Source organism: Narcine bancroftii, chromosome 1 (genome assembly GCF_036971445.1).
Source record: "Narcine bancroftii isolate sNarBan1 chromosome 1, sNarBan1.hap1, whole genome shotgun sequence".
Lineage (NCBI taxonomy): Eukaryota > Metazoa > Chordata > Chondrichthyes > Torpediniformes > Narcinidae > Narcine > Narcine bancroftii.
In genome coordinates, this window is record NC_091469.1 from 98,037,255 (window position 1) to 98,053,943 (window position 16,689).

The following is a 16,689-nucleotide window of genomic DNA, read 5'->3' on the forward strand; positions in this document are numbered from 1 at the left end:
CTCAAGCAGGTTGTGGATGCTTTCAGACTGGAAATGAGAGAATCATGTGACCCCGCCTTGACCTCACACTCAGACCAGGTGAGACCTCAGTCAGTCTGATTCCAACAGTCAGGCAATGGGAGAAACTCTTGCTGTGCGCTAGTTTCTTCGACCACAATCATAGTGTTATGGCAACAGGCTGTATGGCCAAAACTGGAGATCATAAAGGGTTTGGAAGGAGGGGGAATTACAAGCTGTTCCCTTTATTAGGGACCCACTGATTCACGTTGCCTCAGGAAGCAATCGACTGGCAGTAGAGCCAGAGAGAGGAAGCAAGGTTCCGTTCCCAGTACAGAGAGAAGGTCTGTCGGACATGGTTCAGTCATTTACAAAAGGAAAATTATCACAAACAACAAAAAAGGCAGTGGATTTTCTTTAAAAAAAGGCTGCCTGGGATGATACACAAAGGTGCTAGAGGAACTCAGCAGGTCAACCAGCATCCATGGAAAGCAATGGGCAGTCAATGTTTCAGGCTTAAGGATACTGCATGACCTCCTGAGTTCCTCCAGTACTTGTTTCAGTTCTCCAGCACCCACAGGCACCTTGTTTAATCTGCGTGGCATAAGATGTGTGTAGGTGGGATCTTTTTTCAATTGCCTGCAGTCCAGGCAGGAGGGACAGGGCACTCTGAAGGATGGGGAAACAGAGGAACCAAATGTCCATAGCATGTCGATAGAGCCCAGCCAATCTTGCCTATGGCTCCAATACTGCTCCTTCTGCTGCCGACATGCATTGAACTTTGCATCATGTTGAATCCTACAATTAAAACATGGCTACCTTGGCAGGTGAGCTTGAACTCGACACACCTTGACACTGCAGGGCAGGGGCTATGGTGAATTAAAGTGCTGACTGAGTCATTTTAACTCATCAGGCATTTATTGATGGGGTTGAAAAGTCAGGACTTGAAATGAGCTGAAAATCTATATACAATTAGGTTATGGACCAGGGTCTGATTCTGATTCTGAAGGCCCTACGTGAAGTGTTGGTGTGGATGTGACTTTTTCACAGCCACCTTTTCGTAAACCTTCATCTCTCGATTCCTCTCCAAAATGTCACAATGTCCTAATAGTGGCAATTAACATAAAAGGCAATAGACATCAGAAGTCAAAGCAAGCGAACCCGACGTTCTGTGGATGCAGCTTCACAAGGCTGATGGTTTGTCCCATTCGGCCACTGTTCCCGGAGCTCCAGAGAAAGATTTTTTCTGCTTTAATCCACTCTCTTCATCCTGCAACACACAGTAAATATAATCAGACATGTTGTGCCGAGGAACCTCTCTGCTGAACTTTCAACATGTTTTTCAGCTTTTGGCCTTACATTCTCTTTGGCATCATTGCCATGGCAACAAAACAAAAGGTTCTTATTTCACAAAAAAAAATCACCAAGATTAAGCAGACGGTGGAAAGTAGTTTAGCAGGGACAAAACCCTTGACTGAGCAATTGAGTCACATGATGTCTGACTTACTGGTTGTCAAGAGGAAGCAACCGTGTGAAGCCCATGGATCAGGCAGAAACAAAAGAATGGCCTCATAATTTAGACATATATATTTAGGCATACAGCAATGGTAACAGACCCTTCTGGCTCACAAGCCTGTGCCGGCCAAATATCTAAATTAACCTACAAACCTTGTACATTTATATATGCTAATTACAGCTCCCCTCTGTTCTCAATAACTCTGGATAATCAATTACTCCTCAGGTTGCCAGGTCTTGTAAATGTCCTCTGCCCTATCTCCACTACCATGACATCTTTCCTGCAATGTGGTGGCCAGAACTGTTTTCCACGCTATGTTCTCATCAATATTGAATTCAGTTCAGAATAATCTACCTGCTATGATATTCTGTCCTAACGTATTGATGGGAAACATCCCATGTACCTTGTTAATTTTTCTAGTTGACTTTAAGGATCTTGGGATGTACAGTCCAAGGTCCTTTTATTTCTCCACCCCAGTCAATGTCTTCCCATCATCAGCTGGCCACTGTTTTAGATCTGAATCCTTTTCATCAGTCAAAGAACCGGAGGGCCACCATTTTAGATCTGAATCCTTTTCATCAGTCAAAGAACTGGAGAGCAGTAGAAACCATAGAACACCTGTGGAAGAGAGGAGGAAAACTCCTTCATCATAGGAAAAGAGACCAAAGTGGAGACATTTTTGGAAGGTGAGAGGAAACCTGAAAGAAACTCACGCAGACACTGGGAGAACGTAAAAACTCCTAACAGACAGCGCCTAATTGGAATCTGGGTTGTTGGTGCCGGTATAACGTTGTGCTAACCGTGTTGCCCTTGAATATGTTTTAATTAAAATGACAGTGGAAAAAAACAAGAGACACCTGATGCTGGAAAGTGGAGCAAAACACATTCCGCTGGAGGAACTCAGCAGCATCCGCGGGACAGAAATAACAGTCCACATTTCTGGTCTGAACCCTTCCCCTGCTTGCAGCACCTCAGTCTCTCATACATCTCCACACTGGTCTCTTTTCCTATGATGAAGGAGTTTTCCTCCTCTCTTCCACAGGTGTTCTGTCTGTGGTTTCTACTGCTCTCCGGTTCTTTGACTGATTCAGATCTAAAATGGCGGCCGGCTGATGATGGGTGTGGGGTGGGGAAATAAAAGGACCTTGGAGTGTACATCCAAAGATCCTTAAAGGCAACTAGAAAAATTAACAAGGTACATGGGATGTTTCCCATCAATACATTAGGACAAAATATCACAGCAGGTAGATTATTCTGAACTGAATGCAATATTGATGAGAACATAGTGTGGAAAACAGCTCTGGCCACCACATTGCAGAAAAGATGTATGGTAGTGGAGATAGGGCAGAGGACATTTACAAGACCTGGCAACCTGAGGAGTAATTGATTATCCAGGGTTATTGAGGACAGAAGGGAGCTGTAATTGGCATATATAAAATTATGAGGCATAAAGAGAGTAAATAGGAAGGACCTATTCCTTCCTCGTAGTGGTGAGATCAAAATCCAGGGGACAAAGATTTAAAATAATTGGCGGAAGGATTAGAGGGAGGAACAAAGGAAAAAAAACACACTTTCACCAGATGGTGTTAGGGGTTTGAAACTTGTGGGAGAAGCAGGGAGCCCAATTAAATCTATTTGGGTGTGTACTTTGACCTGCACACCTGGTGTTGGTAGCTGGGATGAAGTTGAGTAGCTCTTTCCTGACTGGCATAAAGCTGATGGGCCAAATGATCTTCATTCATATGGCAGATTTTTGGATGATTCGAGGAGTGCAGATCCTCTCCTGCTACAATTACCAATAAATCAAGGTATATTTTCCTTGCACAGTATTGCAATTTTCCTTTACCGATTCCCTTCTAAAATAGTCACACACCCAATGGTAGTTCACAGGCCAGACAATGATCAGACACAAAGTGAATGACTAGTGATGCAGTTAAAAGAGGTGACTCAGAAGGTTTTTGGAGACAGATGTGGCTCAAGGTAATGTGTTGGATGCATTGTACTGCACCCTTTAATGCATTAAAGACCTGGACCTGAATACGTGGCATCATATCAAGCACTGCACATGACATAATATGTGGAAATGTTGGGAACAATGAAGTAATAGTGGTGGTACGGGGCAGCTACATGAAGGTGATCAATTGGATCAGCAGAAAACTCTTCAAATAGATCCACTCCTTCCCTTTTTTTCTGCATTTCTGATTAAATCAACACACAAAGTAAGTTCACATTTCTGCCTTGCATTGTTTTGCCAATTGCGTCCTCTGACTGAGAAACATCCTGGTAGTAGAAACAGTCCTTCCCCATCTATTCTAAACTCCCTTTAATAGATATGCCTCCATTATATTTTCCTGCTTGAAGGAGAACAATCCCACTTTCTCCAATACCTTCAATGTAATAGGTCATTCCCAGACATATCATGAGAGCATCAAACAAAAACCTGATGACCAGTCATATAAGGAGATATTGTCAAAAGTCTGATCAAAGGAGTGGTTGTAAGAAGCTACAAGCACAATGATGGAAGATGGGTCTGGTAATTTTATGAAAATTTTTTGAGGACAGAAATGAGCAGTGATGGGAAAGGTCAGGGAAGGAACTCCTGGGTTCAGGGCTAAAGCAGCTGACAGCAAAGAAGAAGCAAAAACTGGGAGGGCTATATGGATCTGATGGGGTTGTGTGGCTAGAGGATGCCAGAACTCTTTCTTCCTCATCTTCTGATAGGGGTTTCTTTATATTGCAAATTCCGGAGCAATTGGTACAAAGAGAGGACTTAAACATGTGAGTCAGAACACTGGAGTTAAATAAGAAAATCGGAGGTCGAGTGCAATAGACAAATGGAACATAATACACAGAGTGGTTAACTTTTACTTTCAATGCTGCATGACCTGCTGAGTTTCTCCAGCACCTTAAGCCAGCAAACTATGCTGTACTGTAGGGTCAGGTCAGACTCCTTGCCCAAGTAGTGGACCTGGCTTCTTTGTGCCCCAGAGATACTTTAATACTATTAAGTTTTAGTGACACTGAAGAGGTTTTGACAGTTAATTATCTGCGATGGTCAGTTTCATTCCCGCCATTTTTTCAAGATACATTTTCCGATCAGATAATCTTCTCTTGTTTTTGCTCTCTCCTCAATTAAGTGGCAAATCATTTCACCATGGTTCAAATGGTGTGGCAACATTATGCTGTAAAATGTAAGCAGTGGGGTGGACCCATGCCAAATACCTCTATTGAGTGGAAAGGTCAGATTAAGGACAACAAAGGAGCAAGTTAAAATTAGAGCATTTCTATTTGGTAGGAGGTAGTGGAATTTGAAAACAGAGATTTATGTAAAAGACAGTGGAGAGATTTGGAACTCTCTCCTCCAAAAGCCGTGGGTGCCGGGACCACAGGAGCTCTTAAGACTGAGTCAGATGCTCATTAGGCAAGGGTAAGAAAGGATGTTGAAAGGGTGAGCTGTCAGCCTGCATTTTCAGTGTGCATTAATTATTGTAGTTGTTTTGAAGGCCAGGAGGAGTTTTCTTAGTGTACAGAGAATAAAGGCATGTGAATCAGAGACACATAAATTCAAAACATGTAACAGGTTTGTCATTGTTTGCAACTTTAAATGATGAATATGTTTTCATTCAGAATTGATGAGACTCAAAGATACTCAATATACAGTAAATATATATCCATCTTACGCTATTAGATACTTCATCTTCATTCTGCTCACTGGGCACACCATCTTCTTCCCTCTCTGTGTCAAAAGCATCCTCTTCATAATCAGTTTGGTAGTCGGACTCATCTGTGGAACAGGCAGCAAATGCTGTGTTAAGATAGAGCAGTGTACCCTTAGCCTGGTATGTGGAGTTAATAACTTTTCCACAAAAAAGGTGAAAGGTACAAGGCCAGTTAAGATCAGTGGAAGAGAGGAACCATGACTTTTATATTAATTTTATACAGTGGTGTCTCATACTGTAGGATAAATCACACACACTACAACAGCATGCGCCAGACTCCACACCTATCAGGCTCTTCAACTTCCCCTTTCACAATAATCCCAAATTAATCTGACACCACCACAGGCCTGTCTAGTGCATTTATTATCTCTTTTAATATAATTTAATGTGTACTATTCCCATTCTTTTCATACAAAGTGTTCAGTTGCAGAAAGTAAGAATTTTGGTGCATGTGTATACTGTACAATGTATATGACCAAGAACACTTAATTGTTATTATAGTCTATCAACTACTTTTAAATAAACTCTAAAACATTTCTCTCTCAATGGAAAAATACTCTTTTTGTTTGTAATACTGGAAAGCACCAACTCACCCTGGGTTTGGCTTACTCTAAAAGCTCTCCACAGCTCTCCCAGGCTTCTGCTCATTGTGAGTGAGTGTGGTCACATGCATCTTTGAACCATTTGACAGCAGTCATTGTATCCAAATCTGATGGTTAAACACGCATGGTTCACCACGGGATTTAAATCTATCGGCGAGTAAACAGACTGCATGGAGCTGCTCTTGGACTAGATGTCAGACTAGAAGTTGGCAAGAATGTCACCAAGAACTCTTGCAAATTTCTACTAGTGTACTATGGAAAGCATTCTGACTGGTTCAATCACTGTCCGGTATGGAGGTGCCAATGCAGAGGATAAAAGACTACAGAGAATTGTGAACTTGGTCAGTGGCATCACAGGCATCAGTGTCCACTCCGTCAAGGACATCTACAAGAGGGGGGGCATGGCAAGATGGCGTAGAGGACAGATGTGCGGTCCCACCCTCCCTCAGATAGTTTTTTAAGCACCTGTTTTAAAGTTTATAAAAGTGATTAAAAGTTTTGTAATTTTACTTTTGGGAACATTAGTGGGTTATAATGGGTACTAATGTAAAAAAAAACAAAAACTCAACTGCAGAAGTAACTAACCTCCAAGGCGCAGAGGTCTCCTGCCCGGCTAAGTATGATGTTGGCGCTGACCTTGCCTCTGCAAGATGGCACCGGCTTGACGATAAGTTCAGCCGGTGCCAGACCGCACGTCCGCGATGTCAGGTGCGCAGGCGACCAGGCTGTGAGAAGATCCCTTGATCCCAGGCTAGCGTCGGATGGGCTGGGAATGCGCAGAATGGTGTCGAAAGTCGCACCAGCGCAGTCCCTGGCCTTACCGGGCATGCGTGGTGCTTCAAGGGTCCGGGACCTGTTGGACCGCGTGTGGGCTGTGGGGGGCCTGAGTGGCAGCGTGGTCGGGATGCCGTCGCCAGGTGTACAGACCCGCAGCTGCACTGGGAGGGGACTGACAATGCTGGAAGAAGAAACAGACTTACCTTTATTGAGCAGCTTACAGGAACAATTGGAGGTGGAGACCAGAAAAGATAGGCCTCAAAAAGAGGAACTGTAATCTCGAATGGAGTCTGTGTGTACTGTCCTGGAAGGGATTGCTTATCAAATGGACAATATGTTTAAACAAATGACTCAAAGATTTTTAGAAGGGATAACCAAAATTACTACTATGTCTGAAGATATGTCTGCAGTTAAGAGTGATGTTAATAAGTGCATTAAATCAGTGGATACAGTGCAAGAAATTAAAAAAAAAATTGAAACAGCTTTTCTTGAATGCAAAAATCAAGTTGATCGCAATAGGGAAGAAATGGAAGATTCGTTTGTGGATTGGGGAATCCAGAAGAAAGACTTATTGAAAAAAATTGATTCATTGGAAAATCAAAGTCGGAGAAATAATGTGAAAATTGTGGGTCTCCCAGAAGATATTGAAGGGTCCGATCCAATAACATTTTTTAAGAACTGGATTCTCAAGATGTTGGGCAAGGAGTTTTTTTCAGAAGGCTTAGAATTGCAATGCGCACATAGAGCATTAAGAAAGAAACCGTTACCGGAACAACTGCCACCGGTGGTTTTAATTCATTGTTTGAAATACCAGGACAGAGAAATGATATTACGGTTGGTGGTGCAGAAGGCACAACAAAGTCAAACTCCAATGATGGTCCAAAATAACAGAGTATTTTTCTATGCAGATTTGAGTCAAGAGATTATTAGGTGACGTCGGGAATTTAACTTGGCTAAAGAAATATTGTGGCAGAAGGGTTACAAATTTGCTTTTCATTACCCTGCTGTATTAAAAGTCTTTTATGGTAATTTTCAATCTCAATATTTTGAAAATGATCATGATGCATTAATTTTTGCTAATTCACTACCAGATTTGCGAGGATATGGAAGATCTTCACTGCCGTCGCCTAAAAAGAAGGCAAATGGAAATGGGAATAGGAAGAACAGGAAAAATGGGAAGAATGGAATAACACAAAGTCTTATTGATATTGAAGATCCGGAACAACCATTGGGAATAGAGTCACTGGGTTGAATATAGTTACAGTATTTGATTGTGTTGATGTGAATAATGTATTTCTGCCTGGCCAGGGGGTGGGGAGGGGAAGGGTGGATAGCACTGAAATCTTTGATAGTCATCCGCCACTAGTGCAGTTTACCACTCCAAATTTTTTAGGGCATTACTACCTTTGGGTTGTTTTTTTTTGGGGATAATTAATATTTCCTTTTTTTACATTTTCTTTAAATATCTCGGGGAGGGATAGTGATTTAAGTTATTATAAATGGAGTGATATTTTGTAGTGAGAGATTATATTGTTAATTTGTAAGGATGTCTAATTTGAAATTTGCAACTTTTAATGTTCAGGGGTTAAATAATCCGATTAAACGAAAGCGAGTTTTGGGTTATATTAAGAAAATGAAAATTGACATTGCCTTTTTACAAGAAACCCATTTGACTGAAAAAGAACATTTTAAATTGAAGAGAGATTGGGTTGGACATGTGATTTCTTCTTCATTTAATTCTAAGGCAAGAGGTGTAGCAATTCTAATTCATAAGAATTTGCCTTTTGAATTACAAAATTTGGGAGGAAATGTTGGATGGGTCTTAAGGGTGAATTGTAAAGTTTTTGCTGAACCTTGGACTTTGCTCAATGTTTACGCACCGAATGTGGATGATGAGCGCTTTATTTCTGAAGCTTTTTTGTTGTTAAATCAAGTTAATTAAAATATCATAGTTGGGGGAGATTTTAATTGTGTTTTGAATCCTTTACTGGATAGATCTCCAAAAAGTATAAAGAAATCAAAAGATGGCAACACAAATTGGGGCCTTGATGAAGGACTTAAATTTGGTGGATATTTGGAGAAGGGTCAATCCTACGGAGAAGGATTTCTCTTTTTATTCGTCCCGACATGATTCATTTTCTAGAATAGATTTTTCTTTAGAATCTGCACATTTACAAGGAAGAGTATTACAGGTGGAATATAAAAGTAGGGTTATATTGGATCATTCAATATTATTTTTCTCTTGTGTATGTTCAGAAGTGGTACGTTCATCTTATCGTGGAGATTTAATACACTGTTGTTGAAAAAACTTGTTACTTTTGTTAAGGAACAGATGACTTTGATTTTGACTGAGAATGCTAATTCTGTAGATAGTCGCTTTGTATTATGGGATGCATTAAAAGCTTATTTAAGAGGGCAGATTATTAGTTATACTACTAAAGTTAAGAAACAGTTTATGGCAGAGAGTTTGGAACTGGAGAAGCAAATTGCTGAATTGGAGAAGGAATTTCAGAAAGATGTAACAGAAGATAAAAAAGTGGCTTTGGCTAATTTGAAATTACATTATAGTACATTGCAAACTTATCAATTTGAGCGTTTAATTAATCGATCTAAGCAACGTTATTATGAGTTGGGTGAGAGGGCACATAAGGTACTAGCGTGGCAGTTAAAGACGGAACAGGTTTCATGGACTATTAATGCTGCTAAAAAGGATTCAACAGTTACTTATAAACCTCAGGAAATCAATGACCAGTTTTATTCATTTTACAAAAAATTGTATTCTTCTGAGAGGAAACAGGAGAGTGGATCTATTAGAGAATTATTGAAAGTGTCTTCGTATAGACCTATTTCTTTACTGAATGTAGATTGTAAAATCATAGCGAAAGTGTTAGCAAATCAACTTGCCAAGTATTTACCTAAATTAATACCTATTGATCAAACAGGTTTCATTAAGAATAGAAATGCTTCAGATAATATTCTTCGATTAATTACTTTGGTCAATGCATATAGACAGCAGCCCAACCACCGAAAAAGCTTTTGACACGGTTGAATGGGATTTTATTTAAGGTGTTAGAAAAGTTTAAATTTGGCCCTTTTTTTATTGGTTGGGTTAAAGTTTTATATACGAACCCGATTGCCAGGGTGGTGACAAATGGTCAAGTTTCATTACCGTTTAAATTGACATGTTCGACCCGACAACAGTACCTTCTGGAGTGTGGTATTGCTTCAAGCAGGACCACGAGCTATAACCCACGCGGTAATGGCCAGGACGAGAGGGAGAATGCCACCATATGGAGAGCGGTTACACTGGCTCTCCGGTCTAAAGGTCTCCCCACCTCTCACTGGCAGGAGGTTCTCACTAGTGCTTTACACTCCATCCGCTCCCTCCTATGTACTCCAACAAATGCCACCCCCCACGAAAGGATGTTCCTTTTCCCGAGGAAATCCGAATCGGGAACCTCTGTACCGGCATGGCTCACCGTCCCTGACCGCTACAGTCCTTGACCTACCCCTTCCTTTCATTCTCTCCCTCGTTTTTGTTTTTTTTCCCAGGGTCAATTCTCCAAGAAGGGGTGAATGTGATAGTACAGGTCTATCACCAATGTACATAGTGTATATAGTTACTGTATCTAGACTGTGCTTACAGCGATTGGCTGAGAGCTAAGCCACACCTATTGTCTGGGCCTTAAAGGGTTGTGTCCCTAGCCAGGTCGGATCATTCCGGACTGGTCGGCCACCTGTGAAGAGCTCCGGTTTTTTGCTAATAAAAGCCTTGGTTTGGATCAACAAGTCTTTGGTTCTTTCGACGAGCTCTACAATTTTTATTAGCAAAAAGAATTTTTTTTGAAAGGGATGGAGCGTTTAACTCGGCCAGAAAAACTTGATATCGACCCACAGTCAGCTACAGCCTTCAAAGCATTTAACTTCTGGCTGCTGAACTTTGAAAACTTCCTGAGACTCATTGAGGTGGAGGAGGATAACCAGCGTCTAACAGCATTGCTGTCTATGGTGTCCTTGAGAGTCTACGAGAACATCCAGGACGAGACCACTTACACCGCAGCCATAAAGGTACTGAAAGGACTGTATGATCAACCGGTGAACAGAGTTCATGCCCGGCTTGTGCTTGCGTCGAGGAAGCAACAGCCCGGTGAGTCCAGCAGGGCATATTTACAAGTATTAAAGGCATTGGGCAAGGACTGTAACTGTGTGGACAAACCTGCTGCCGAGATCACAAATGACCTCGTTCGGGATGCCTATGTGGCTGGGCTCAGATCAAATGAAGTGAGGCTGCGCTTGCTCGAACAAGGGGTAGAAAAACTATAGGACGTGGCCCGGATTGCAATCACAATGGAGGATGCAGCCTTAAAGTCCACCGAGCTCTCTAGGGACTAGACCCCTCGTTCTGATGTGAGTAGAGTGCCCTTCCACCCTACCACCCCAAGAGAAACTGACGGCCTGTCGGCTGCTGCTACACTGCCCCGTGTGAACCCGAAATGTTATTTCTGCGGGAGGGACAAGCACAGCAGATCCCAGTGCCCAGCAAGAAAAGCCAGGTGCCAGAAGTGCCTTAAAAACGGCCACTTTGCTGCAGTCTGTAGGTCTAAAATGGCCACCAGCAAACACAGTGCCTCGTGTGAAGCCCAATCGCCGCTATCCCATTCAAACTCTTCTTCCCCAGAGCTCTCTTCCAATGAGAGCGAGGGCTTCCCTGCACGGCAACGCCTGACGTCACGGAGACGCCGAACTCGGAAGGGGCAACCCACCCTCGCAACCATGGTGATGGCCCGCCTCTCGCCCCCGTGCGGAACACTCGACATTACCGCCGCTGCTGCCGCCGCCACAGACACCCCAGGGGCCAACGCTACCGCCGCTGCTGCCGCCGCCACAGCCACCCCCGGGGCCGACGCTACCGCCGCTGCTACCGCCGCCACAGCCACCCCCGCGGCCAACCAGGTGCTCACCCTAGCGTCCATCGCTGACGACCGCCAGGGCCCGACCGCCGCGACCAACGACCTACCCACCGCCAATCGCGAGCAACTACAAACCCCACTACTTACCATTCACACGCCAACGCCGCCACAACAGCACTTCCGGGAGGTCCTCCAACCTGCTCCTCGAGCGTTGACTACGTCATCCCGTTGCGTGACGTCATCCCGTTGCGTGACGTCATCGCGCAAAACTCCCCTGTCAACTGCTTCAATAACATTAAACCAGCAATGCTCTCATCCCTTCACCAGAGCAATGGAACTGATTAAAGTGCATGGACACTACACCAATTGCTTATTTGACTCTGGGTCAACTGACAGTTTTATCCAGCCAGATCTGGCCCTCCGTTGGGGACTTGACATTATCCCCACTACCCAGAGGATCTCATTAGTGACGAGGTCGCACTCGACTGGGATAAAGGGGTATTGCATCGCCACGCTGGAAGTACAGGGCGTGACGGTCACCCACTTCAAATTATTCGTCCTTCCCCAATTGTGCGCCCCAGTGTTGCTGGGATTAGACTTCCAGTGTCAGTTCCAAACGGTGTCCCTACACTTTGGGGGACCCCACGCCCCCCTCTCGGTCTGCCATCGCCCCACTCCCGAAGCACCCGAGCAACCCGCCCCCGTGCCCCGGGGCCAATCCTGCGGCCTTTCCACACTCCGGATTGCCCCGCCAGCTCTCTTCACAAACCTCACCCCTGGCTGGAAGCCTGTGGCCACCAAAAGTCGGCAATATAGTTACGAAAACAGGAAATTCATTAGGAGTGAGGTGCGTAGATTGCTGGATGAGGGCATCATCGAACCCAGTTCAAGCCCCTGGAGAGCCCAGGTGGTGGTTGTCAAGAATGGGGAAAAACTACGGATGGTGGTCGACTATAGCCAGACCATTAACCGCTTCACGCTCCTGGATGCGTACCCCCTGCCACGCATCACGCATGTGGTGAACCAGATCGCCCAGTACCGCATTTTCTCCACTATTGACCTACGTTCGGCCTACCACCAGCTCCCGATCCGCTGCGAGGACCGACCATTCACGGCCTTTGAAGCGAATGGGCGGCTATATCAATTTCTCAGGGTACCATTCGGGGCCACGAATGGTGTCGCGGTCTTCCAGCGGGAAATGGACAGGATGGTGGACCAGAACGGGCTAACCGCGACCTTCCCGTATCTGAACAATATCACCATCTGCGGCCACGACGTGCAGGACCACGACGCCAACCTAGACAAATTTCTTCAAACTGCCCGTCAGCTAAACCTGACTTACAATTTGGACAAGTGTGTCTTCCGGACCACACGACTCGCTATTCTAGGTTGTGTGGTGGAGAACGGGATAGTCATGCCAGATCCTGACCGCATGCGTCCAGCCCTGTTTGCATTGGCTATTGAACCATTAGCTCAAACAATAAGACAGAATGAACAAATAAGAGGGATGAGAGTTATGGATGAAGAGTTTAAGATTAATCTATTTGGAGATGATGTTTTTTTGTTATATTTGACAAATCCAGAACAATCATTGCTGCATTTGCGGGAATGTTTATTACAATATGGAACATTATCTGGATACAAGGTTAATTGGGATTAGAGTGAAATTTTACCAGTTGGAGAAAGAGATTATTTAGAATATAAAAATATTATAAAACTGAAATGGTCTGATAAAATTAAATATTTAGGAATAATGGTCAATGTTGATTATCAATCTTTATATAAGTTAAACTACGTTCCTTTATTAAAAAAGATTAAAGCAGATTTAATTAAGTGGAAAGATCTCCCCTTAACTTTAATTGGCTGAGTTAATTGTATTAAGGTGAATATTTTTTCTCAAATTCAATATTTATTTCAATCAATACCGTGTTCTCTTTCAAAGGGATTTTTTCAGGATTTAAATAAAGCTATGAGAGAATTTTTATGGAAAGGTAAATTACTGCGGGTAGCATTATATAAACTTACTTGGAAGTATGCGTTAGGTGGGCTTCAATTACCCCATTTTCAAAATTATTATGAAGCAGCCCAGTTGAAATTTATTAGTAGACTGATGGATTTGGACCAACCCCCGATTTGGGCTAAAGTTGAGATGGCTTGTATTTCTGAAGTTGAGGTGCATCAATTTATATTTCGATGGAATGTAAATTTGTTGCAGGAATATAATATTCTGATATTAAAATATCTATTAAAGGTATGGATTTTTTTGGCAGTTTCCGCAAAGCAGGACGTCAAGCGCTGAAGAGCTGGCTCTGAATGGGCAACTAAAGCGGCATCATCTGCAAAGAGTAGTTCACGGACAAGTTTCTCTTGTGTCTTGGTGTGAGCTTGCAGGCGCCTCAGATTGAAGAGACTGCCATCCGTGCGGTACCGGATGTAAACAGCGTCTTCATTGTTGGGGTCTTTCATGGCTTGGTTCAGCATCATGCTGAAGAAGATTGAAAAGAGGGTTGGTGCGAGAACACAGCCTTGCTTCACGCCATTGTTAATGGAGAAGGGTTCAGAGAGCTCATTGCTGTATCTGACCCGACCTTGTTGGTTTTCGTGCAGTTGGATAATCATGTTGAGGAACTTTGGGGGACATCCGATGCGCTCTAGTATTTGCCAAAGCCCTTTCCTGCTCACGGTGTCGAAGGCTTTGGTGAGGTCAACAAAGGTGATGTAGAGTCCTTTGTTTTGTTCTCTACACTTTTCTTGGAGCTGTCTGAGGGCAAAGACCATGTCAGTGGTTCCTCTGTTAGCGCGAAAGCCGCACTGTGATTCTGGGAGAATATTTGGCCTGGAAGTCAGCCTGAAGAAAACTGAGGTCCTCCATCAGCCAGCTCCCCACCATGACTACCAGCCCCCCCACATCTCCATCGGGCACACAAAACTCAAAACGGTCAACCAGTTTACCTATCTCGGCTGCACCATTTCATCAGATGCAAGGATCGACAATGAGATAGACAACAGACTCGCCAAGGCAAATAGCGCCTTTGGAAGACTACACAAAAGAGTCTGGAAAAACAACCAACTGAAAAACCTCACAAAGATAAGCGTATACAGAGCCGTTGTCATACCCACACTCCTGTTCGGCTCCGAATCATGGGTCCTCTACCGGCACCACCTACGGCTCCTAGAACGCTTCCACCAGCGTTGTCTCCGCTCCATCCTCAACATCCATTGGAGTGCTCACACCCCTAACGTCGAGGTACTCGAGATGGCAGAGGTCGACAGCATCGAGTCCACGCTGCTGAAGATCCAGCTGCGCTGGATGGGTCACGTCTCCAGAATGGAGGACCATCGCCTTCCCAAGATCGTATTATATGGCGAGCTCTCCACTGGCCACCGTGACAGAGGTGCACCAAAGAAAAGGTACAAGGACTGCCTAAAGAAATCTCTTGGTGCCTGCCACATTGACCACCGCCAGTGGGCTGATAACGCCTCAAACCGTGCATCTTGGCGCCTCACAGTTTGGCGGGCAGCAGCCTCCTTTGAAGAAGACCGCAGAGCCCACCTCACTGACAAAAGGCAAAGGAGGAAAAACCCAACACCTAACCCCAACCAACCAATTTTCCCTTGCAACCGCTGCAATCGTGTCTGCCTGTCCCGCATCGGACTGGTCAGCCACAAACGAGCCTGCAGCTGACGTGGACTTTTTACCCCCTCCATAAATCTTCGTCCGCGAAGCCAAGCCAAAGAAAAGAAAAAAAAAAAAGGTATGGATTAAAATATAAGATTTTAGGATCAAAAGGTAAATTGTCAATTTTAACTGCACTATATAAACAACAGCTTATTTCTTTTTCAATGTTTAAATATCATTTAAAAAGAGTTGGGACTCTAATGGTATAAAGATGTTACAGGGATTGTTTTGTAGAAAGACAGTTTCTTTGTTTTGATATTGCTGAAAATTCTTTGTTTGTTTATTATCAACTTCGAGCTTTGGTGGAAGATATGTATGGTAGAGAGATGATTTTACCTGTATTGATGGAATTTGAGTCTTTGATTTCTTCTATACCAAAAAGGGGTTATATTTCTGTTATGTACCAAGTATTACAAGACAATATGGATAAACCGGCATGGGAGAAGTCTAAGCTTAAATGGGAAAATGATTTAGCCTTTGTTTTTCCCAAAGACTATTGGGAATATGTGTCATTATAGTGTTACTAAATTGACGAATGTGTTGTATGGGATGGTAATTATAACTTTTTACATCAGTTGAAAAAATATGGTTTTAGTAATTTGGACTCTTGTTTTAGATGTGGTATATATACTGGTACTTTTTTACATGCTGTTTGGTCTTGTGTTTATGTACAACCATTTTGGCAAGAAATTAGGTTAACTTTGGAAAAACTATATGACATTAAGTTACCACTAGATCCATCTATTTTTTTAATGGGTTATATGATTCCTTTAAAGGGATTAGGGTTGGATAAATTTCAAACTGCATTTGTAAACTTAGCATTGTCTGTTGCTCAAAAATGTGTAGCAAGTACATGGAAAGATAACATAGTGATTAATATAATGCGATGGGATAATGAATTGAAAGCTTGTATTGTTATGGAAAAAATTACATATAATCTGCATGATAATTATTCTTTTTTTTGTTAATAAGTGGTTACCATATTTGGAATATATGCATTTGATGTATTTTGATTGATTATATATTCTTAGTTTCTGTTTATATATTTTTGTCTCTCCTTAAGAGAACTGGCTGATGGGGTGGGAGGTTGGGTGGGGACTCATAATTTAAAAAAAAATTTTTTTTATTTTTTTCTGTTTTTAAAAATTTTCATATATATATATATATAAAATTGTCTTTATGGAATGTATGCTGTATTATTACTAATGATCTTTCAAATAAATAAAGTTTTTTTTAAAAAAAAGGACATCTACAAGAGGTGGTGTCTTAAATAAGCAGACTCTATCCTCAAGGTCCCTCACCATCCAGAGTATGCCCTCTTCACACTGCTACCATCAGGAAGTACCATAAATATTTGTGTATAATGTGTTCCGTGTATAATGCGACTACCCATTTTTGAGGGAATAAATTTTACCCCCGTGTATAATATAACCCCCCCTCCACTCGCCCGCCCAGCCGCCTGAGTCGTGCTGCCAACTACCGCTCGCGA

At 42.9% G+C, this 16,689-nt stretch overlaps 1 protein-coding gene across 11 annotated transcripts in view; it reads right to left on the bottom strand.

The window, feature by feature from the left end:
- Nucleotides 1-896: 896 nt before the first annotated feature.
- pnpla7b (patatin-like phospholipase domain containing 7b) overlaps nt 897-16,689 on the bottom strand; it is a 496,626-nt gene continuing 480,833 nt past the window's right edge. For 9 of the 11 annotated variants that reach the window (XM_069933113.1, XM_069933116.1, XM_069933136.1 and 6 more), the window contains 2 exons: nt 5,194-5,297; nt 897-1,267 (listed from right to left, as the gene is read on the bottom strand). In XM_069933113.1, coding sequence (XP_069789214.1) covers nt 1,181-1,267; nt 5,194-5,297 — 191 coding nt within the window. In that variant the 3' untranslated portion in view covers nt 897-1,180. Of the gene's footprint in view, nt 1,268-1,916; nt 2,132-5,193; nt 5,298-16,689 lie in introns of those variants that run through there. The other 2 variants (XR_011356222.1, XR_011356233.1) reach the window with 2 other exon arrangements.